The sequence below is a fragment of the Pollicipes pollicipes genome, unplaced genomic scaffold (genome assembly GCF_011947565.3).
Source record: "Pollicipes pollicipes isolate AB1234 unplaced genomic scaffold, Ppol_2.1 Scaffold_3087;HRSCAF=3621_pilon_pilon_pilon, whole genome shotgun sequence".
Lineage (NCBI taxonomy): Eukaryota > Metazoa > Arthropoda > Thecostraca > Pollicipedomorpha > Pollicipedidae > Pollicipes > Pollicipes pollicipes.
Window position 1 is genome coordinate 32,523,620 of NW_023596225.1, and position 22,675 is coordinate 32,546,294.

General features: G+C 53.7%; 2 protein-coding genes across 2 annotated transcripts; one reads left to right on the top strand and one right to left on the bottom strand.

Moving 5' to 3' along the window:
- The first annotated feature begins 2,922 nt into the window (after positions 1-2,922).
- On the top strand, positions 2,923-7,739 carry LOC119090413 (dimethyladenosine transferase 2, mitochondrial-like). The gene is made up of 7 exons (XM_037213211.1): positions 2,923-3,049; positions 3,701-3,855; positions 4,187-4,334; positions 4,729-4,868; positions 6,033-6,171; positions 6,361-6,506; positions 7,650-7,739. Exons 1-6 carry the CDS (start codon positions 3,019-3,021, stop codon positions 6,504-6,506), a joined length of 759 nt encoding a protein of 252 aa, XP_037069106.1. The 5' UTR covers positions 2,923-3,018; the 3' UTR covers positions 7,650-7,739.
- A 7,433-nt stretch (positions 7,740-15,172) lies between these two features.
- LOC119090522 (splicing factor 3A subunit 3-like) lies at positions 15,173-22,405 on the bottom strand. The gene is given in 6 exon segments (XM_037213338.1): positions 15,173-15,789; positions 16,516-16,628; positions 17,120-17,317; positions 18,042-18,513; positions 18,515-18,771; positions 22,337-22,405. Coding segments are annotated over 5 exon segments (1,503 nt in total). The 5' UTR covers positions 18,710-18,771; positions 22,337-22,405; the 3' UTR covers positions 15,173-15,264.
- Between the last annotated feature and the right edge of the window lie 270 nt (positions 22,406-22,675).

Consider the following 22,675-nt stretch of genomic DNA (forward strand, 5'->3'; position numbering starts at 1 on the left):
GCCTACTGGTTCGTGTTGATAATTTAGGGAAGATGAGACTAGCAACGCTTACACCACGGCATCAAAACCGTGCCATCTCTTACCTTATGTACGTGATGTCCACGTAGCGAAAGGTACGCCATTATCACAAGGATCAAAACCTTAGTGCCGGGTAACCCTGCATGCATGCCTCGGAAATAACATTTTGTAACAGATCCCAAATTTGGAAATGTGACATTCGGGGTGAAATATTCAGGCGCCGCGAAGCAGGCAAATGCCAACTTTTCCTCAATGGAAGGGCAAAAGCCATTTGTTTGAATTCCTGGCACTTGGAATGGAATTCCTGCGAAATTACTCTGTATCTCTAGCAAAAACATCGTGGCTCGTGTAGGCAATGGCTCTAGTCCCCCCCCCCCCCCCCCCCCGGTACGTCCGTCCCGTGAAGCGCGTGTGGAACCCACGCAGATATTTGGCAGCACTCTAAAAATGGCCGCCGCCAGCTGGTTTTTGCATGCCTTATCTATGCCACGCAGTAGCATCCATTCACTGCTGGATTGTTCCATAGTTTCTGACACAACCCCATCCCTCTCCCAATGTTAAAACGCTCATCCGTAGGTGAGGGGCCGGCCATTCCGGGTTTGCCCAAGATAATGTATTGGTATTCACAGCAAGACATATGTGAGGGTGGCACGCATCAGAACCTTTTCTTATATATCAAAATTTATAGTGCTTGTAGGTAAACGATACCAAAATGATTGAAACCATTGAGGGTGGAGATGTGGGTGGGGAGAACAAATCCCCTCAATTTTCAAAAAAGGGACATTTCAAACTTGCGTGTTTGCCAGGGGAACGCACACTTTCTACATTTTCCTGTTGAATTTTCAAGTCAGCTGCCCCCTCGATTCCAGTCTAACACCTGTAATGACGATTGATAACCTCCAATCTCAGATGCGGATACACTGTTGCACTGACTGCTTTGAATCCCCAGATAGCCAGATGTCCCGGGCCCGCAACCGCTGCGGAGAAAGATCGTTGAGAGAGCGGATTGCTGCATTTGGTAGGGTCGGTCCGATTTAGCTGCACGTGCTTTTCTATATCTGTCTCACACGCGCATGAATTGAGCATTGATGACAAAATAAGCGCGCAAGCACATAAGTTGCGCCCTGGACCGCGTATGTGGGGATAATGGCTCAAGCTCTTCGGCCTATTTTGGTTCACAGCGTTTTAACAAGCTCGGGGAATATGCGTCAATTACTCAAGAAGGTAACAACGAAATTTCCGTCTTTTCTCGTGTGCCTTTTGGTCGTGTACTAGTGCTTAAACATGGTAGACCTCCTGGATCCTGGGCCTCGTTTTGAAACCATCCAATAACTTCATGCCACATGTTGGTGCATGCTGAATCCGTCACCATAATTTTAGGCACGGTCTTAATTCTTGCAGTATTTTTTTTTAGAAAATGCTAGGGTGGAAACTGGTTCTTTCTGAACTTCTGATGCGCTGGATCATTTTGCATTAATTCTGGTTCCTGGCTGCTTCATGGTTCAAGAACTGGGCACCATCTCCAACAGATAGCTATTGGGAACTAAATTGAGGTGTGGAAAACGTGATACATCACTGGTCATGGGCATCTTTATTTTTGTTATTGTCATAGCAAAGGCTCATATGTGATCCAGCACCTGGCCTGAGAAGCTAAAAATGAGTTGGTGCAAATATAATGTGGTATGTTCATGGGCAAATTTTTGGCTGAATTCTGTGTATGAGCATTTAGTTTTAATGGATCACAAGCTCAGTCATGGGGGATCAATGGAAGATTCTAAACCATTTGCATGTGCATGCCATTTTCCACCTTGATCTGAAAGTTATGTTTTTCATTTGAAGCATCAAGTCTTCTTGATAGCACTTTGAATATCTTGTCTACTTGCCAGCATCTCCTGGAGCAGTGAGGACCAGAGACTGCTATAGTGTGCAGTGCTGTCATTGAAAACCCTAGGCTAATTTAATTTACCTTGAAATGGCCCATTTGGTACTGTGCAAGCTAAAAGAAAGAGTTGATGGAAGGTTATATCATATGTTTAATAGCTCTGTGATTCTCCTGACATTGCCATTAGTGTGCATTTGCAGCTCTGGCCTGTGGGTGCTGTGAAGTGCATAGTACTGCTCTATACATTCTTGTGATTTAATTTTTGTTTTTGTTTTGAATGGATGGATTGCTGAGGCTGGCTTGCAGCTGGATTGCTCACACTAGACAGTGCTTGTTATGCGCAACCCTGACCACTGCCATCCGATCATGAAATTTCAAATGAACAGCAGAGTTTGATAACAAAATTTTAATGTGCCACAATTCTGGGCACAGTCTGTCCTGCCCCCTGATGCCACTGGAACCATTTGCATGACCACTGCCACTGCCCTGAGGACATATCAGTCAAAGGCAGCTAACAAGTGCCCAAAGTGACTTGAACCCAGTCCACCACAGGTGGGTGGATTGGAAGGCAGGATGCTCTAAACCAACCAAGCTTTCAGGACAGATATATAGCATTGGCATGTCCTGAAGCTACCTAATACTTCCTGACAATACATGCAGTCCAGACAAAAATTAGTTTGCTTGTTACATTTGTTGTCAAGAATAAACAAAAAGTGCAGTTGAACTGACAATCTGTATTGACAGATGATGTTCTCTCACTCTCAGAAGCTGATGTGCCAAATGTTCAGCCATAATGCATACCCATCCAGGGTATCATACTGTGTCAGCCTTGTAATGAAAAGGGCATGCTCTACACAAGCTGCTGCTCCAGAGAAAGTTAAAAATGCTACTAAAGCATTTGAAAACCAAGAGGAAAAGTGTGATGAACAGCAACATTGTGATGAACATGATGGCTATGACAGTCCAGCCAAAGAAGATGGAAAAAAGGCAAAGCGGACTTATAAGAAGAAAACAAAAAAGAAATTCTAGCTGATCATGTCTCCCAAGAGCCAAGGGCTGTGCAAGATATATTGCATCAGTATAGTGATCAACTGAATTGCCGGAAGCAGGACCCAGGGATGATGTACATCATCAACAATGCCATAGCTGGTGAGCACTGTTTCTGGTAGTTTATGATTGTTATATTGTATTTGAAATTGTAAATATAATTACGATGACCAGCAAGCCGTGAGCAATGCACAGGTGGGGTGTGACAGGACTATCGGGCGGGATGAGATGCGATGAGAAGGTGAAGATTGGATAAAAAATTTTCAGGTGTAAGCCATCTTTGGATCATAAGTATGGGTGAAGGAATGTAGAGGACTGGGTCTAGTGAGATCGAGGCAGACGCCAAAGGTCATGTCTTCTTTGGGGCTGTCTGAGCATTGCATCTATGCCTGGTAAATGACACCTTACATCCAACTAGCATTCTGCCTGCTTAATGAAAGTGGTGAACCAGAAAAGTGATCACAGCTAAGGTGAAAAGCATCATAGTCATGTTGTTACTTTTTACATGTCAGGAAAAGGTCGTTTGCAAATTGTTGCGGCGTGGTTACGCGATCGTAATACTATGCTTGTGATTTAAATCGCTTTCCGTCGAATCCGATTTAGATGCTCAGTACTTCAGTCTCAACCTTCATGTACAATTGTTGCCTGTCGGGTCAGCGTGGCGTCCGTTTCCAACTCGAGTGGTCGTGAGCGCCGCCCGCCGTCGCGTCCGGCCGTGCCGCTGGTGACGCTGGTGCCGTGGTCCGTCCCCAGACCGGCTCGTGCAGAGCCTGGACCCGGGCGAGCACCATGTGCCGCACCTGGAGCTGGGCCCGGGCCCGGGCGTGCTGACCCGCCGCCTGCTGAGCGCCGGCGTGCGTCACATCACGTGCTTCGAGCCGGCCGCCGCCTTCCGCAGCAGCGTGCTGGTGGGTTATGTGCGGCTACTGGGACAGGCGCGCGGCGGGGATCTGAAGAGCCTGGAGGGGCCGGGATATCGAAGCGTTTCGTTAGGCGTGTGGTACACATTCAGTGTATGGTACCCAGTGGCAGGACTTTGGGTCCTGCCACCCCGAGGGTAGATCATATCACCAGTCATGTGTCTGCTGGCTGGTCTGAGACTTACGGTCGTCTCGCCTTGACGCGTGGAGGAGGCAGGGGGCGGTTGCAGTGACAACCTGCTACTGGCTGACACCGCAACTGGTCAACTGACAGCTGATAATGGTCAGTCAGCCGACGGCGACAACCCGGTGCCGGCAGGAGCTGCAGGAGGAGACGGGCGGCGCTGTCCGACTGACACCGCTCAACTTGCTCCAACTGCCCAAGATGTGGGGCGCGGCGACGCACGGCCAAGAGGCGCGGCTGCAGCAGGCACTGGATGGCCTAAGCTGGCGCCCCTGGCACCAGGGTCAGTGACGAGGGGGAGGGGGGAGGGGGGGGGAACTAGTCGTGGTCAGCCCTGGTGTCGTCGGGAAGGGTGGGAGAGGGCTTGTGTGAGATGGAGCGCGGACGAGATCGTCCGTCGGAGCTTGCAAGTCGAGTTATAGCTTGGTGGTCGAGTTTCTGATAGGTGTGGGGAGACAGTGAGGCAGCAAATATGCTTGGAAGACATGCAGTGCATTTGCTCACGTCTGTCCACAACCCTCACGACCTTTGTGTGTTCAAAGACGGCTCTATTCGACGTGCGATGGCTGGTCGCAGCAGCCGGCGAGGGTAGGTGAACATGAACTCGTCCCGGACCTGCTGCGTTGGAGCCATGACCCTCGATCCCCGCCCCGCTAACTGCCGGCCCGGTCCCATAGGGCCCTGCCTGCGCGTGGTGGGCGTGGCACACCGCAGCACGTTCTTCCGCTACCTGGTGCGCACGGTGGTGGAGCGAGAGCACCTGTTCCAGTTCGGCCGACCCGAACTGGTCGTGTATGTGCCCAGCTCCGAGGTCGAGGTGAGCCTTGTGGGGGGGGGGGGGGGGGGGGGATACCCGCCGTGAGGATGCCTTTGTCCGACTTTGTGTTGAAGGACCCGGGATCGAATCCCACGCGCTCCGGACATATTTCACTGACGCCGCCATGACCGGTGGCGCAGGAGGTGGCGGCGGCGTTGACGTAGCGGCGAATGCGTCGACAAGAACATGACTGGAAGAGCGCTCCTTCGATTCGTGTGTTAGAATGCAGCTGGTCACACCGTGGTACCAGCTGTAAATCGGACCTGTAGCCGCCGTCAGTGAGGCAAGCATGCCAGCAGTGGAGGAGGCGTCGCTCGGCTGCGTTTTGAACGTCGGTCACCGTGCAATACGGGAAGATGTCTGCCAAACGGTGCATAAGTGTTGGGGCTGGTCCCCGGCCCCACTGAAGTACGTTGGCAGCACAACCGCTCTGCGGCGTACTGTTACTACCAGTCGGTTGGGTTCGCGTGTAAAAGGCCGGTCACAGAGCTATTAATCGAGTTCTGTCCGGCCAGTTTCGATGAATCTGGCACCAAAGAAAGGTTGTTCAGTTGCTCTACGCCATTCCGTTGACTTTTTTTTGTCTGGAGACGCTAGGCTCTTACGACGTACCAGGTCAAATTTTTCGTGAACGGTGCTCCGTGAATTTTCCGACATTCGCGGTGAATACGATGTTTCCGTAGCTCAAACGGTAACGCGCTGGCTACTTGATCAGAAGGTCGTGTGTTCGAAGGTGGAGCGTTTCGGAGGTTTTCAACCTGTTTTCCATAGAATATGCTTATTTGTTAGCCATCAGCCAATACATGCTGTCAGTAAAATTTGGTGTGCAGGCTCCTTGAGGGCTTCTTGCAAAAGTCTGGGCACGACATTCATTCAGATTTGGGATACATTCAGTGTGGCACTTTCATGCTACCTTAAGTCACCGGCTGCCGAATAATTTAGTTTAAACTAGGAATCTAGTATACACCGCATATCTAGTGTATTTCTAGTTTGATACTGGAGTTTTTTTTTACTAACTTCGTTCTACCTGGTATTTATTACTTTGGCTGGTCCCGGCTTCTGTAGCTGATGTTAGAATTCCGTCGTCGCCCTTGTGGTGTTGGCAGCCTCAGTACCGCCGTGGTGTGCCAGCGCTGACTAATTGTGCGTCGTCTCTCTCAACAGAGGCTGACCTCGTCCCCTGACATGAGCGGCCGGGCGTACCGGCCGTACAGCATCCTCAGCCAGATTTTTTTTCGACCTGGAGCTGCTGCGCCGGGTCCCGGCCAAACACTTCTACCCCTGGATGATGGCGCGCAAGCGGGTCAGTACTGCGACGGCTGCGGCTGCGACTGCCGCAAGAGGTGTGCTGGCCTGACACGTCGCGTGCGCGCCGATGATTGGAGCCGGCCGCGTGGTCGCCGTGGCGATGCCCAGCCGCTCTCTGCCGCGTGGACTGACTGCCGCCCTGCCGCGTGCCGTCGCCGCCGTCTGACCGGCTGGTGGGCCTCAGGTGTCCTTCACCGACATGGACATGGTGCTGATCCGGTACACGCCCAAGGTGGACCCCGGCCTGCCGGACTCGGAGCTGCCCAACCTCGACTTCTTCATCCGCCACTGCACCGTCTCGAAGAGGAGGCGTATCGTCCCGCAGCTTGAGTGAGTGCCTGAGCAGTGCGGCTTGAGTCGGTGTGTGATGGGCGGGCGCCAGGTCACTGGAGACTTTCCAGGCGCCGTCGGCGAGTCTTTGTCATGCGCGACTGAAGCTCTAACCGACCTATGCATGAGCTATTCTATTAAGATGTGTTTATTTAGTGAAGTTAATTAGTGTCGTTCAATATTTACGACATTATGTAGAAGCAAGGGTTCTGGATTCGCACACGTATTCCAATGGAGTTCGGCTTTTGTGAGAGAAGTTAGATTCAGTCGTCTGAGTGCTTTGATCTCGGACAGGACGTTTGCCTGTCTAGAAGCCGGGGAGGAGCTGGAGCCGGACTGAATGAGGTTGTGATAGCGGCAGGAAGTTTACTGGCTGTCTGTGTAATGCATGCTCATGCTTGATTGAAATCGCATGTTTCTGCGTAAGTTCACGTGTTTTATGTTGTACTTGTTACGACATTGCATGCTGATGCGCTTCTCGGTTTAATCTCGGTTACGGATTCCGTTGTGGTTAACTGGTATGAGGCTGTATGCTTAGAGACTTCCCAACGTGATGTATACTCTGGGAAGTATTTACGTACCGTTTGTATGAGTGAGTCAGCCTGTTTTAGGCTCTATGTGTTCATGACTCCCGTCAATATGTTCTCCATGTGTTTCCAGTAATGATAGATATACGCGCTTCCACTTGTACCTGGTTGCCGCCCGCAATCTCCGTGATAACCCCGTCCGCTGCCAGTGAGGGATTGGCTGCCTGTGGTCCTTAGGGGAACATCTGCCCCTGGGAGAAAGGAGAACGTCTTTTGTTCACCTGAACTCCTTACAGGCAAAGGCGTGCACGGGGTCATCTGTACCCTTGAGAGGGAGTGTGTGTCCCCATCACCCGCCGCTCCCCTGCTGACGGCTTGTGTGTGTGTGTGTGGGTGTGGGTGTGGGTGTGGGTGGGTGTGGTATGTGTGCTTGTGTGTGTGTGCGTGCGTGCGTGCGTGCGTGCGTGTGTGGCGTGTGTGTGTGTGTGTTTTTTTTTGTGGTGCGTGCGTGCGTGCGTGCGTGCGTGTGTGCGTGCGTGCGTGCGTGCGTGCGTGCGTGTGCGCGCGTGTGTGCGTGCCCGTGCGTCCACATGACGCGTCCGCGCCCCGCTGTCAGGGAGTGGGTGCCCGGCTGCGGTCCGCGTCTGATCGCGCTCGGTCACGGCGTGTTCTCGCCGTTCCGGGACCTCACCCCGGCCGAGCTGCTACGCCTCTTCCTGGAGTTCGCCTCGTGGCCAGAGTACTCGGCCTGCTCGTTCCACAACGCCGTCCAGCAGGTGAGACAGTACTGCCGGCCGGCGGGCGGAGTGGCAGCGGAGGCGACGGAAACTCAAATTGTCGCACTGGGTTAGGTGTGACGTCAGTCACTGCGCGTGACGTCATCTCACCGGGCTGATCGCTGAACAATGCGCGGAGCACATGTTGTTGGGTCGCAGCGAGGTGGTCTCGTGCAGCTGTTGTTGGGTTGCCGCGAGGTGGTCTTGTGCAGCTGTTGTTGGGTTGCGGCGAGGTGGTCTTGTGCAGCTGTTGTTGGGTTACGGCGAGGTGGTCTTGTGCAGCTGTTGTTGGGTCGGGGCGAGGTGGTCTTGTGCAGCTGTTGTTGGGTCGGGGCGAGGTGGTCTTGTGCAGCTGTTGTTGGGTCGGGGCGGGGTGGTCTTGTGCAGCTGTTGTTGGGTCGGGGGCGAGGTGGTCTTGTGCAGCTGTTTGTTGGGTCGGGGCGGGGGTGGTCTTGTGCAGCTGTTGTTGGGTTACGGCGAGGTGGTCTTGTGGCAGCTGTTGTTGGGTCGGGGCGAGGTGGTCTTGTGCAGCTGCTGTTGGGTTGCGGCGGGGTGGTCTTGTGCAGCTGTTGTTGGGTCGGGGGCGAGGTGGTCTTGGTGCAGCTGCTGTTGGGTTGCGGCGGGGTGGTCTTGTGCAGCTGTTGTTGGGTCGCGACGAGGTGGTCTCGTGCAGCTGTTGTTGGGTTGCGGCGAGGTGGTCTTGTGCAGCTGTTGTTGGGTTACGGCGAGGTGGTCTTGTGCAGCTGTTGTTGGGTCGAGGCGAGGTGGTCTTGTGCAGCTGTTGTTGGGTCGGGGGCGGGGTGGTCTTGTGCAGCTGTTGTTGGGTCGCGGCGAGGGTGGTCTCGTGCAGCTGTTGTTGGGTTGCGGCGAGGTGGTCTTGTGCAGCTGTTGTTGGGGTCGGGGGCGAGGTGGTCTTGTGCAGCTGTTGTTGGGGTTGCGGCGGGGTGGTCTTGTGCAGCTGTTGTTGGGTCGGGGCGAGGTGGCCTTGTGCAGCTGTTGTTGGGTTGCGGCGGGGTGGTCTTGTGCAGGCTGTTGTTGGGTCGCGGCGGGGTGGTCTTGTGCAGCTGTTGTTGGGTTGCGGCGGGGTGGTCTTGTGCAGCTGTTGTTGGGGGTCGGGGGCGGGGTGGTCTTGTGCAGCTGTTGTTGGGTTACGGCGGGGTGGTCTTATGCAGCTGCGAGTTGTTCATATTGCTGCGGCTTCACCGCCTGTAACACCAATGCTGAGGGTTTTGCCTTTGTCAAGCCATTGCTTTCTGCTGGTGAATGACCTTGGCTGGCTTTGCTAAAACCTAGCTTGTCAACCGAAAATTTCAACCATTCTGTGGCATATCATCGGACTGTTTCATCAACATTGTATTGCTTCCTTTCCCAGTGTTGACGATTCCATGATGCTGAGTGATGCTGTGGTTGAAAATATAGTTGGGGCATATGAAGCACCGTTCGTGCATATCGGCTTTTCACCTGCTATGACTTCCCGCGGTATGGTTGCTCTCTGGAAAGCACAGTGCTAGTAGCGGTTATGGAGCTCGGTTAGTAGCATTACGACATGACTCAAGGGCTACGTATTGTTTTAAAGTTGCGAAAGTATTTTGGCCTACTCTCGCAGAAGTTGTTGTGCTTCAGTGCATCATTGGAGAATATGGGCTATATGCTTATTGTGCTTAGGCGTTATTTTGGTCTAGTAGTGATGTTTATTTAAGTGGTGTTCTTTCTAGCGAAAGTCGAATCAGGCAATTCTTGAAATCTCGCCGAAGAATCAGGCAATTCTTGAAATCTCGCCGAAGCGTCTGCCCATCTGCCCATCCTGCCCACCGTCTCGTCTGCCCATCACTTTCTCCATATACATGCAACGCCCATGGTCATCACGTGGATTCCCCACATCTGCCGCGTCTGTGCCGGCCCGAGGCGTGCTGGTAGACCTTGTGGGCTGCGTAGTCCCGCGAATGCTGGACATCCAACCACAGCACGGGAGGTGCGAGCCTTGTTATTTATCGGGGGCGACGGTGAGCGTGAGGGGAGACGCTGCTGATGTCAGCGACCGACCGGTCAAATTGCATTCTGGCTTCTCGATCACGGCTAAATTAAACCCCTTCACCAGCAACCTTCGTGCAAGAGCAGACTGCCTATAGGATGGCTGGTGAGTGCGCATTCGGAAATCTGGATGACGGCGGCGAGAGCAGTGGTGCCATCGCTGTGGTGGCTTGATGGGCTGGTCCTGACCCTGCCCTAACATCGCCCTGGGCGAGATGCTGACCCGTGTGTCTGTCGCCAGGACGCCCTGGGCGGGATGTCGGAGGAGCTGGATGATGAGGACCTGGCCGGCGAGGCTGGCGGGGACCTGGATGAGTTTGAGCCGGGTCGATGACCGACCGAAGGCCGTGTGAAGAACCAGCCGTGTTGGGGCGAGCATCCCGGCACTGGGAAAGCTCTCGTGGCGTGGCAAACGTGTGGGGCGAACCCGTAGTGGTGGGGCGAAGCTGCCATGGTGTGGCGAGCGGCTCGTGTCGGAGCGAGCGATGGCGCGAACCGGCCGTGGTGGCGCGAACCGGCCGTGGTGGTGCGAACCAGCCGTGATCGCGCGAACCAGCCACGATGGCGCGAACCAGCCGTGATGGCGCGAACCGGCCGTGATGGCGCGAACCAGCCGTGATGGCGCGAACCGGCCGTGATGGCGCGAACCAGCCGTGATGGCGCGAATCTGTCGGGAGTGGCGCTCTGAGTGAGATGCGACGCAGTGACAGTGTTCTAAGCTCCAAGGGGTGAGGCTGGGCGGGCCTGTGAACTCAGGTGGAGTGAGGAGCAGGGGTGGGAAGTGGATGTCCCGCTGCGACAAGGAGAGGTGTTTTAATGGATTCTACATTGGTCAGCGTACCGGGTCCAGTTTTGTGAATGCAGTTTCAGCCAGACCTTATCTGGTGCAGACAATTGCGCGGGCTTCGGCTGAGATGCAGGTATTGTGGTTCTAGAACATTCGGTAATATTAGGAGTTACGAGTGATCTGTGATAGGGCGTTTGTAAGGCATGCCCTGTGCCAGGAATGCGTGGCGTGCGTCGAAGGACCTCTCCACCGTAATATCATGACGCATAATACAGGCCAACAATATCTGCCCCTCAGGTTAAGCCGCACACCAGCTATGCTGGCAATTGGTTTGGGCGCTCGTTAATGACGGCATGCCAGTGTCATGCGATGGCTCACAGCGGAAGTGCCTTTCTTTTTGTCTCATGTAGTTTTTGTTTCTGTTTTTGTCTTCCGTCACACTGTAGTCCGTTGTTGCGGTGTTCGCATGGAAACGATTGGATGCTGTTGTTTCTACCGCGGACAGTTTTTTGGGGACTTATGGGGCAATAGGCCTTGACGCTGCAAATGTAAATTTGTATCAAAACAGTTCTGCGTTGGCATTCACTAGTTCCGCTCCCTGTGCGGCAGTACCATGGAACTCCCAACGGCGAAAGCCATGTTAATTTGTGTCCGAGTTTTTATTCGTCGTGATCGCAGCATTGGCTGTCCGGATTATCTCTGCGACGATAAACAGACAATAAAGATGTTATGCAGTAATCCGGCTCGTTCCAGCTCATGAGCGTTTTGTGACTGTCGGGGCAGTCACGCCAGATGCTACCGGCGGCACGTACATGTATGCGGTATGTTGTACTTACAGCAGAGCTGCCTGGGTAGATGCCAACAATCAGACGAGGAGCTTCGCCATGATTACCAGGCGGCGTCATATGCCTTATGTGTGGCCACGTAAGCGCGTGGCATGTGTGGCCATGTAAGCGCGCGGCATGTGTGGCCACGTAAGCGCGCGGCATGTGTGGCCATGAAGCGCGCGGAATGTGTGGCCATGTGGGCGCGCTACAACTGTGGCCACCACTGTGCTACGGCCGCCTATGCGCTGGCCGCGCCACACGCCGTCCCAACTCAGGCGCAGGCGGGGTCCGTGTTCGTGTTCGAGCATGGGACCTCTCCAGCCCCAGTCGTAGCCATAGTCGCGTACTACGGGAGTCGAGGAATCAAGCCATTGTTTTTTTTTTCAACCGCGAGTTGCATATCTTAAAAATGACAAGTTGTATTGCTTTTGTGTGTGAAAAAGCATGCAAATCTTGGCCACAACACAGGGAGTATTTTTCACTCGTGCAGTATGATAAATCCAGTATATTTTTGGTGTCTGAGATAGGTGGTAACTGTGCTTACGGTAACCTGTCTCACATCTGTGGCTTACTGACTGCGAAGGTCATAGACGTTCATATTGGGCTCGACGGTACTGCACGAGTGTCCAATTTGGGGCGGCACTTTCCATCCTGTTGCCACCAGAGGATTGAGACCGCTCGTGGAATGGCCCCGATCCCTGCACAGACCCGCGTCCCCAGATCCCGCACAGGAGTAGCGTCGACACCGACGTGCCATCACTTGAACTGCCAAACCACCTGCGTTCAAGCGCGGTGTGGTGCGGTTACAGGCACACAGCGTGACGCGTGGCAGCGTGGATATGAGTCACAGTATGTTGCCAACTCACCCGACGATGAAGGCCCATTTCATATTCGTCAGCACGCAAATTAAGGTGGAGACCGGTGGCGCTGGTCGTTAATAATAATTTCCCACATGTTTACGGGGTGGGCTGCAACGTCGCGATCACCGCCGTTCATGTACGCTCATTGTCAATGTTAGAGCGGCAGCTTAAGAGTCGGTACAGGCGAACAGCGGGATTAATCAGCAGCGGTGTGTGGCAGCGCAGCACGCGCGCCTCAGACCGCGGGCGACCGACGGCGGCGCCGGACGCGCTCCCCGCCATCCTGTGCTCAGACCCGCAGCGTCGGCGGCTCTCAGCTCGGCGCCGTTGACGGGGCGCCTCCGCAGCCCGGCACCAGAGGGGACGCGGTCGCCGCGGCCCTCCCCAGCCCAGCACCAGTGGAGGCCGCGCGGTCCCGATGTCGCCGCTGTCTGCCGTGCTGCTCGCCTGCGTGGTGGCCGTGGCGCGGCCGCGGCAGCCCGGCACGCTCTGCCTGCTCCGTCATGGTCGCGGGTTCGCCGCCTCCGCCGCCCGGCGGCCAGTCCTCTCGGCGCTCCAGTGCGCTGTGCTCTGCGCGCAGCGGCGCGACTGCGGCGGCGCCAACGTGCTGCGCCTGCCGGGCCACATCTCGTGCCAGCCGCTGGCCGAGGACCTGGTGCGCGTCGCGCCGCGGGTGGAGGCCGGCCCGGACGACCTGCTGATGGACATGACGCGGCCGCGCTCCTGCCAGGAGGCGCTGGACCGGGACCCGGGCGCCGCCAGCGGCCTCTACTGGCTGGCTGCGCCGCCGGCGCCGGCGCTCTGCGACATGACGCAGGACGGCGGCGGCTGGACGCTGCTGCTCGCGGCCACGCGTCAGGACGGCTGGAACGACAGCAGTCTGCTCGAGCGGAACGTGAACACGCCCAGCATCTCCAGCGACTACTCCATCCTGGGCTACGCCGACGCCATCAAGGCGCCGGCGGGGCAGCTGAACTTCCTGTACAGGTGAGGGGGTGTGCACTGCGCCCCAGCCGCGCCTCGCGCGGAAGAACGGAGGCTGGCGCGCGGCATCTGCGAGGTTGCATTGTCATGCGTATCTGCGAGGACTGCCTTGTCATGCATGCACTGCCTCCGCTCTCCGCATAAGTACGTTTTGTTCTACGAGTTAGGATCACGAGTGCGTACGAGCTCCTCTCGTTCTCGTACAACACGCGTCAGTCCCAATCCCAAGGTCGTTCCGTGCAGCACGCGCTGGCTGGGCGGCTCTGCCCCGAGCCGCCGGCTCGTGTTCAGCGTCCAATGCTTGTCCGGGACGCGCGGTCGCTGCTGCCGCCGCTCCGCTCATGTTGCGTGTTTCAGACTGGAGGCGCAGGCCCAGACCGGTCGCGGCCAGTACGGGGGCATCTGGAATGCCAGCACCAGCCTGACGGCCAACGAACCGCGCCCGTCCAAGCTCGTCACGCGCTTCGGCTCCTGGCAGACCTCCACGGTGACCCCGAGGACTTCGTCCCGTGGATCATCGAGTCAGACGACCGCTTTTCTGCTGACCACCAGCTCGGATGACGTGTATTGGGGCACACTCGTTACCCGAGACGAGGCGGAGACGAACTACCACCACAGCCCGTGGATCGACGACATGGACTCGGGCACTGTGCTGTACTGGGTTCGCTAAGTGCGGTAGCAGGACACCAGCTCACTCAGACGCGTCGGGCTCCGCTCCCGCCTTTCCGTGGCTTGATTGCACTCAGTGCTGGCGGATACGTGCGCGCGCGTGTGTTAGCAAACGCTTGGGAACTTTCAATTTATCCCGAATTGTACTACATTTTTAGTAAAAGACATTAGTAATAGCCTCATTCCTCGGAAAAAACGACAGAATGGAGATACAGATGCGTCGATATTTCGGCAGCATGCCTTTTTCGAAACAATAGCGAAGTGGATAGTGAGCAAGTTATGCGGCAGGCCCTGCCGCATAAATCGCTTGTGGCATATACTCGCATATACTCGCTAATGCGGCAGGCCCAATAGCAAGATCTCAAGTCATGCGGCTTTATTGCCCACGCGCCTCATGTGTTCACCCTGCCCCATGACTAGTTATAAGCACGAATTTCACTTGGGGTCACCCCTGCGAGTATGAAGTAAGAGCTTATCCCGGCTTCTCGCACGACTTAAACCTGTCTGAACTGTCGCAGAAGGCGTTGGGAACGCACGCACCTAGCAGCCGCCGGCGTAGCGGAGGCCATTTTCTTGGTCCGTGCCCAGTCGCTGGCCTATGGCAGGCCCAGATGACGAAAATCGACGTACGCCTCGCGTGACGCGCCGCGAGCGGCGCTGCAGTCACGGGACCGCGGCCGGCCCGCTCAAAACTTCGCTTGGTGTCCACTGCTTTCATCAGCGGGCCGGGGTGGGCTGGATGCGACTCTGGCCAGACCACGCAACGCACATCCTGAGGCCAGGCGTAGTCGTTCGGCGCCGTGCTGCACTTGTTTCGTTTGCAGCACTCAGCACCAATAAACGCTGGCACGGGTTCGCCATGTCACTGTATTTGCTTGATTATGAGTCGGACGCGGGTGGTCAGACACCGAAGCAGTTCCCCACCACAAGGCCGACACAGCGTCTCCATGGTGATGAAAAACATCGTACCACGCCACAGCAGCCGAAACCAATCAGGAACCGGCACGGATGAGCTCCGTGATTCTACCCCCCCCCCCCCTCTCCCCCGAGCTCCCCACCCGTGAGAGAACGAGCGGAAACGGGCGGCGTCGCAGTCAGCACGGCGCCCTCCCTCAGGATCGCTTACCGGCAGTAACGGAGCCGCTTCATACCGGAGGAGTCCGCCGGGCCAACACACAACACAGCTCACCACCGTCGAACCCCTATGAGACTTTGTATGACGGACACGGACGACGAAATGAGGCGGCTGCACCGGGGGCCCGCAGCCAACCGACACAGCGTGGACCCCGACGACGGCCTACAGCAGCCCCTGCCGTTTCAGGTCCTCGAACGTCTTGCGGTTGACCACGTTGCCCTGCGAATCCTCGTACTCCTCCTCGGCGTCGGCCTGCCACCTGCCGGAGGTCTTCTGCACCTTGAGCCGCTCCCAGAGCGCCAGAGCGTCCTCGATCTGCGTCACGTTGGCGAAGTGAGCCGTGTTCGGAATGCCCAGGCAGCGCATGCCGTTGGCGTGCCGCCACTCGGCGAAGTGACGCTGGAACGCCTTGGGCCCCTTGTAGACGAAGTTGCCGCATATCTCGCAGGTGTAGCTGATGTTCAGCCCGTGCAGCTTGTACAGCCAGTAGGGGATGGGCTTGCCGTCCCAGCCGAGCGGCAGGTTCTTGGGGTTGTAGGGCACGTCGTCTTCCTCGTCGTCGCTGTCGGGCTCGCTCGCCTCGGCGTCCGACTCGTCGCGCTCGCCGTCCGTGCGCGCCTGACGCCGCTCCACGTTCTCCTTGGTGGCGGCGCGCTGCTCCGAGAGCGACTCCACGAACCAGTACACCTGCGGCACGGCCGCACGCCGTCAGCGGCGCCGCAGTCGGTGCGACAGTACGGCACCCGCCAGGCGCTGACACACAATGAACGACACCGGCGATAATAATACCCCTTTGTTTTCTTGCTGAAGTCTTAGTTTTTACCGCAGTTCATGGCAAGTTGCCACATATTCGTCTCAAGATCTGAGCCGGGATACTGCATGGTTAGAAGGCAACCACACCTCTGAATATACCAAGAGCGCACAATTTTCGTATGTTTGGGTAACGTCGAGGATGCCGGGCAAAGAATATGCACATCTTGCCTTCCTACTCCGCACCATTCTACAAATTTTCCCTGCACACCAATCTAGTTTCGCGAAGCATGGGGGGGGGGAAGGGGGGAAGAGAGGCAGGAGACGAGACAGGGCACACTAGGGACGTGCCAACGGAGAAAGGACACACGAATAGGATGCAACAGCGGAACGGGCACGCCCCACTGGGAGCATGACGTATGGGGAGCTGGCGGGGAAGGCATTTTGGTGCCTCACTCAACTGCCCCACTACGTAACATAACGGTGGTCTCAGTCCAATATCCTGTTAAAACAATGAGCGAACTCAAAAACCTTCAGAATCCTACGATATTGCTGAAAATACAGTAACGTACGCATGCTGCCGCAAGTCTCCCACAACATAAACACTTTAGTGCTCGAAGTTCACATCCAACATTCCACACGACTATGCTAGCCTTCACTGACCTGGGCCTCGAGGAATGCCAGGTCGCGAGACTTCTCTGCCTCCTTGTTCTTGCCGGCGCGGAGGTTCTGCTTCTTGGCGAACAGCGACTGGTCCACGTCCTGTAGTCGCTTCCCTGAGAAACACGCCGACTAAATTAGCCGGATCGGTCCCAAACCATACTCCCCCGTGCGCAGAAGCAAGCGCACGCAGTTACCGCACCTTGTTCGAACGGAGGTCATTAAAACCGCGATGTGGGTCGTGCGAGTCAGGCGAGTCGAGAACGGTCGAGCCGTCTCACAGAATCAGTGGCGCACCAACCCCGAACTAGCAATGATGCTCAGAAGGAAGGTCCTCTGTTGGGAAAAGAAAATATTATGGACTGACACCCACCCGTCGACCCCGCCTTGAAATTTCACGCCCTAAACCAATCGCATCACTTCTGGTGCCAGATGCAGGGTTCGCACCGTCGATGAACAAATTCCACGTGGCGTCGGCACCTTCTATTGACAATAGCCCTTCCGCCAGGTACCTTTTGTAGACACTAAACACGCCACGGAGCCGGATCCTTCGACAGGAGACAAAGTCGGCCGGCAGCTGTCCCGCGCGCGGCCCACTGTGCCGTACCTTTCGTGGAGAAGAGCCGCTGGGCGCGCTCCTCGAGCGTGCCGCCGCACTTGAGGCCGAGCGCCATCAGCGCCGATTTGAGCCGGTCGAGGCCGAGCGAGGCGAGCTCCTCCCACGAGGAGAAGGCCGACAGGTCCAGGTGCGCGCCGCCGTGCGTCAGCGCGCCGCCCGTCTCCTTCGGCCAGCCGGGGAACGTTCCTGGGAAGACGGAGAGGAGCCTAGTCCGAGGCAGAGCGCGAGATCACACACGCGGCCTTGCATGTAAGGCCAAGCTCAGGGGTACGGGATGGGGGGAGCAGGTCAGTGACAGGGTCACACAGGACTTCGCAAGGCAGGGCACGCTCTGAGATGGAGAGGAACACATCAGACACTCGGGGATGTTCGTGTCATCGCGGTTGGTGGGAATGCCCCCAGCTGCGGCCACTTGACTTCACAGACGGTTGGGAGTGTCAGGGCCCTGGTCATAGTCTTGCAGGATGGGCCAAGTGTCAGGACTCTAAGACAAAGCGGACGGAAGGTCTTAACACCTCGCGGGGGTATTACGGAGAGCAAGAGGAGGGGAGCACTGGGGCTGGGGAGCGCTACGCGTCGCCTGACAAAGAAATAGGAAAGTTTTCCTGCGTGCTCGCGGCGAGAAAAGCGATGGAATGTCACTAAACATGTCCAGTGGATAGAAGGTCCAAACGAGAATCACGTACAATCCAGAGGCGCAAAGCCTACAGAGGATTGTGATTTACGTCACTTAGACGTGCTGACGTCAAGCTTAGCATACGATGAAGTGATTTAAAACGCGCCATGCAAGAAGTGAATGTCAAAAAGATAAATCCAGCCAAGTGGACAACATCATTAAGCAATATCATTGTAAACTTCCACTTTCCTAGCTGAGTCGCCTGGCACGGTAACATCCAGCCGCAGGCCTCACCTGCTTCCCACTTCTTGTTGAACTCCTCCAACACGGTCTTGATGCTCTCCTCGACGTCTGTCAGCGGCTTCACCCTGAGAAGGTAGTCGTGCAGGTAGTCGAGCAGCGTCTCCAGATAGGCGCGGTACTCGGAGTTCTTCCGGTCGCGCGGCACCTCGAACAGCTGGTCGAACACGCTGAGGTAGGTGACGTAGTCGACCTTCTCGACGCCCTTGAGGTTGACGTACTTGGTGTAGCACTCGTGCATGTCCAGGTACTTGCCGTAGCCCTCCTCGTCGGTGAACTCGGCCATCACCGTCTCGTCGTTGCTCTGCTCGCGAACCTTGTCCAGCTCGTCGAAGTCCATCGACATGGGCACGCTGATCTCATTGGGGTGGCGCTTGTGGAAGTCCTTGATGGTCTTCAGGCGGTTGTAGAACTCGGCGAACTCGTTGGGCCCGGAGAGCGCGGCCACCTCCTCCTTTCGCACGCCCGTCCTTGTCCTCATACAGGTCCTTGAGCATCTGGCTACAGTCGAGGTGGCGGTCCAGCATCAGCTTCAGCCTGTGGTCGGAGTTGATCCGGTCCCGGTTGGACGACTTCTTGTGCAGCATCTCCTTCTTCATGGCCTCGATCAGGCGCTCGCGTTCCTCATGCTTACTTCTTTGCTGCTCCAAGAGCGTTTCCATGACTGGAGTCTGACAGCACAAGCCTCAATGATCGCCGTTTGCCACACAGCGTAAATAGGTTCCTGCAAACATAACAGAGTGGGTTAAAACCAGGGCTTTGATACTGGCTGTTACAAAAATCCAACTCTGCAATGAAGGCACTCAACATGAATGACATGAATGACAATAGTTGTCACCATACACAACATCAGAAGTGTATCTGAGAAGAACTATATACCTGGCTCACCCAAAACATGCAACAATCAAATGTGAGTGTCATATAACAATGCCATGGACTTTAAACAAAGCACATTTTAAGTTGTATATCTTCACATGAAGTATATGTTGAAAAACCGTAGATGACCGAGGGAGTGTTTATGTTCCCCAGGTGGTAGTCATCATCACTGGGGCTATACAACACACTCAGCTGCTGGGGCTATATGGCCTTGCTACATCCCTCACCCCGCCATGTCTCGCCCATGCCACATCACACCAAAGCTCTTAAAAAGACAGGTGTCCAGAGACATGTGGTAATGGATTAAAACATACTTTGAGCAGTGAGAATTCATGAACATCTCCTCACAATTGTCATTTCTGGAGCACAGAGGGTAATGGGGAAAGAAAACATTCTGTTAAACACTATCATGCAAGGCAAAGCACAAAATGCCTGATGACATAATATGTGATGTTTTCTTATGCAAATGTTTCAAGTTGCATGATGGACAGAAAGCAAACAAATATTTGGAGGGCTGTGTCATTCATGCTCTAAAAACTTTTGCAAAAACATGATGTAGATTGATGACAGCATGATAACACCATGGTACAAATGATGCTAGAAGTGGTGATGGCATTTGATAGTCATTGACCCTGAGGGTACAATAATGGCAGCCACACCCGGGCAACTCAGGATATGGTATTGCTGTATGCACACTACAGTTCACTATAAATTTTACATTTCCCTTTCAAAAACACTTAATATCCATATGCTTATGCAAGGCCAGGAGCAAGGCCAGAATTGACTGCAGGGTATTAAAGGCATCATTGAATATTCTTAAGCCAGTGTGAGGGAATATTGCCATCAGTCTTTGGTCTTTGGCAGAGCAGTCTTTTGGGGGATTCAGTCTTTTGGAATCTAGTTAGCATGGTACTAGCTTTGTAGCAATGCAATCCTGCCAATGTGAGGTGGGTTCATTATGGTCAAAATTGGGAATATCATCTTCTGACATGTAAATTTCTTGTTGCTCTTGATGCACAATAATTTGTCTATGTTGTAGCAATGACACTGATGATCAGAAATGCTCAGTTTCAAGGGAGCTGACATTTGCAATTGTAATGAGCATGAATCTACCTATTTTGTGATTATTTACGATATGTCCGGTCAGGGTGTACTTTCCTACCTAATGTTAGAAAAAAATAATTGTACACCATTCGTCGTGTTTAAGGCGGCACATATCATAAATAATCTCAAAACAGGTAGAATCATGCTCCTACCTTCGAATTTCAATAACTACGATGGCGAGCTCTCGAGCGCCGCGCGCACCGCACCGCCTGGACCCCCAGCGCCGTTTCTGCGTTGCCGTTACCTAAATACAATATTTCTGCTTGCCAAGAACTCTATAAAATGTACAGGACCAAGGTAAACCATTCGTCGTGTTTAAGGCAGGACATATCGTAAATAATCACAAACAGGTAGATTCATGATCTTACCTTCAATTTTTTACAATTACGATGGCGAGCTCCGAGCGCCGCACACACACAGCACCCGCGAACCGGCGCCCATTACTGCGCGTGTCACAACATTACTGCGCATCAAGCAGCATCAGGAACCATAAAAATATACCGGGCCAAGGTACAAGAATCCATGAAATTTGATCCTCGACGCCAACGGGACCATGGGTTGCAGGGGGGATCGGGTGGGAAATGTAAAGCAAAATGAGAACATGGCAGCTAAATAAAAGCTCACTATATGGAACCTATATATGGCATGGAACATGGACGCCAATGGGATGCTGGGTTGAAGGGGATATAGGGTGGGGAGGTTAGGTTAGGTTAGGTTAGGTTAGTTAGGTTAGGTTTAGGTTAGGTTAGGTTAGGTTAGGTTAGGTTAGGTTAGGTTAGGTTAGGTTAGGTTAGTTAGGTTAGGTTAGGTTAAGTTAGGTTAGGTTAGGTTAGGTTAGGTTAGGTTAGGTTAGTTAGGTTAGGTTAGGTTAGGTTAGGTTAGGTTAGGTTAGGTTAGGTTAGGTTAGGTTAGGTTAGGTTAGGTTAGGTTAGTTAGGTTTAGGTTAGGTTAGGTTAGGTTAGGTTAGGTTAGGGTTAGGTTAGGTTAGGTAGGTAGGTTAGGGTAGGTTAGCTTAGCTAAGCTTAGGTTCTGGTCATTCTCAGGTCAGGTTAGGTTAGGTTAGGGTAGGTTAGGTTAGGTCAGGTTAGCTTAGCTTAGCTTAGCTTAGCTTAGGTTCTGGTCTATTCTCAGTTAGGTTAGGTTAGGTTAGGTTACTTTAGGTTAGGTTAGGTTAGGTTAGGTTAGGTTAGGTTAGGTTAGGTTAGGTTAGGTTAGGTTAGGCTAGTTTAGGATATGTTCTGGACAATTCTGGCCTGTGTTTCATAAATGTACCTAAACTCGATAAGAAACGATTTTGGTTGCTTTATTATTGTTACCTTGGTCCCGTACATGTTTTATGGTTCTTGATAAGCAGAAATATTGTGCTTTCGCAACAACGCAGAAACGGCGCTTGGGAGTCGAGGCGGCGCGGTGCGTGCGGTGCTCGGGAGCTCGCTATCACATTTATTAACATTCGAGGGTAGGAGCATGATTCTATCTGTTTTGAAATTATTTACCATATGTTCCACCTTAAACACGACGAATGGTTTACCTTGGTCCCATATATTTTGTAGAGTTCTTGGTAAGCAGAAATATTGTAATTTACGCAACAGCAACGCAGAAACGGCGCTAGGGAGTCCAGGCGGTGCAGTGCGCGCGGCGCTCGGGAACCCACCATCGAAGTTAAGGCAGGAGCATGATTCTACCCGTTTTGAGATTATTTACGATATGTGCACCTTAAACACTACGAATGGTATGCAATGATTTTTTCTAATGTTAGGTAGGAAAGTACACCTACACCATATGTCCTGCCTTAAACATGACAAATGGTGTGCAATGATTTTTTCTAACGTTAGGTAGGAAAGTACAACCCTGACCCAAAAACTAATATGAATCATGGACAACATCATTGGCTCTCCTAACAAGACCCAATCTCAGTTGGGCAGTCAACACAAATGCTGAATGACTTGGCTCAACACTGACTTTGAAAAATGATTTAATTACCAATATCATTATTATAGCAGACAATGACTTTGCAATGGTCATGAAAGACTGATTTACCAAATAAATGCATAAATCAGCATGCAAAGTTTAATTTGAGACAAATCCATGCTGCATTGATTCATACACTATTATGATATGAGTCAAAACTGACTGAACTGGAATGTGACCTGACAAGAGCGAACAAATCGCAACAAAGTCATGATCTGCATCGGATCTGCATCATTCAGCATAATTTACGAATCCATGGCGAGCCGAATCGCAAAAGCTTAACCGGACACAGGTCTACTCGAGGCAACAAATTGGTTTTGCGTCACACATATACATACCTACGACAATAGCTCCCACATTAATTCGGGTGCGCTTGTGTTACAACCAGCTCAACCAAAACAACCCCTCGCAAAACAACTGCAACGTTTTCGATAGCTCCCCGCGTGCGTCGAAACCCGTTTCCCCCTGTGCCGCTCGTCCTATTCGTCTAATTCCGCAAGCCATACGCTACAATTATGACGCATGCTGCTATAAATACGTTTCCCCTAAATTACAATTGCACTCACTGCATACATACCACACCATAAATAAGACCCACCATCACCTAGCGGATATGCGCTTTGGTGCAGTTTCCCATTCAGCAGAAGTGGGAGGGCTTCAGCCCTACAAATTTTGTA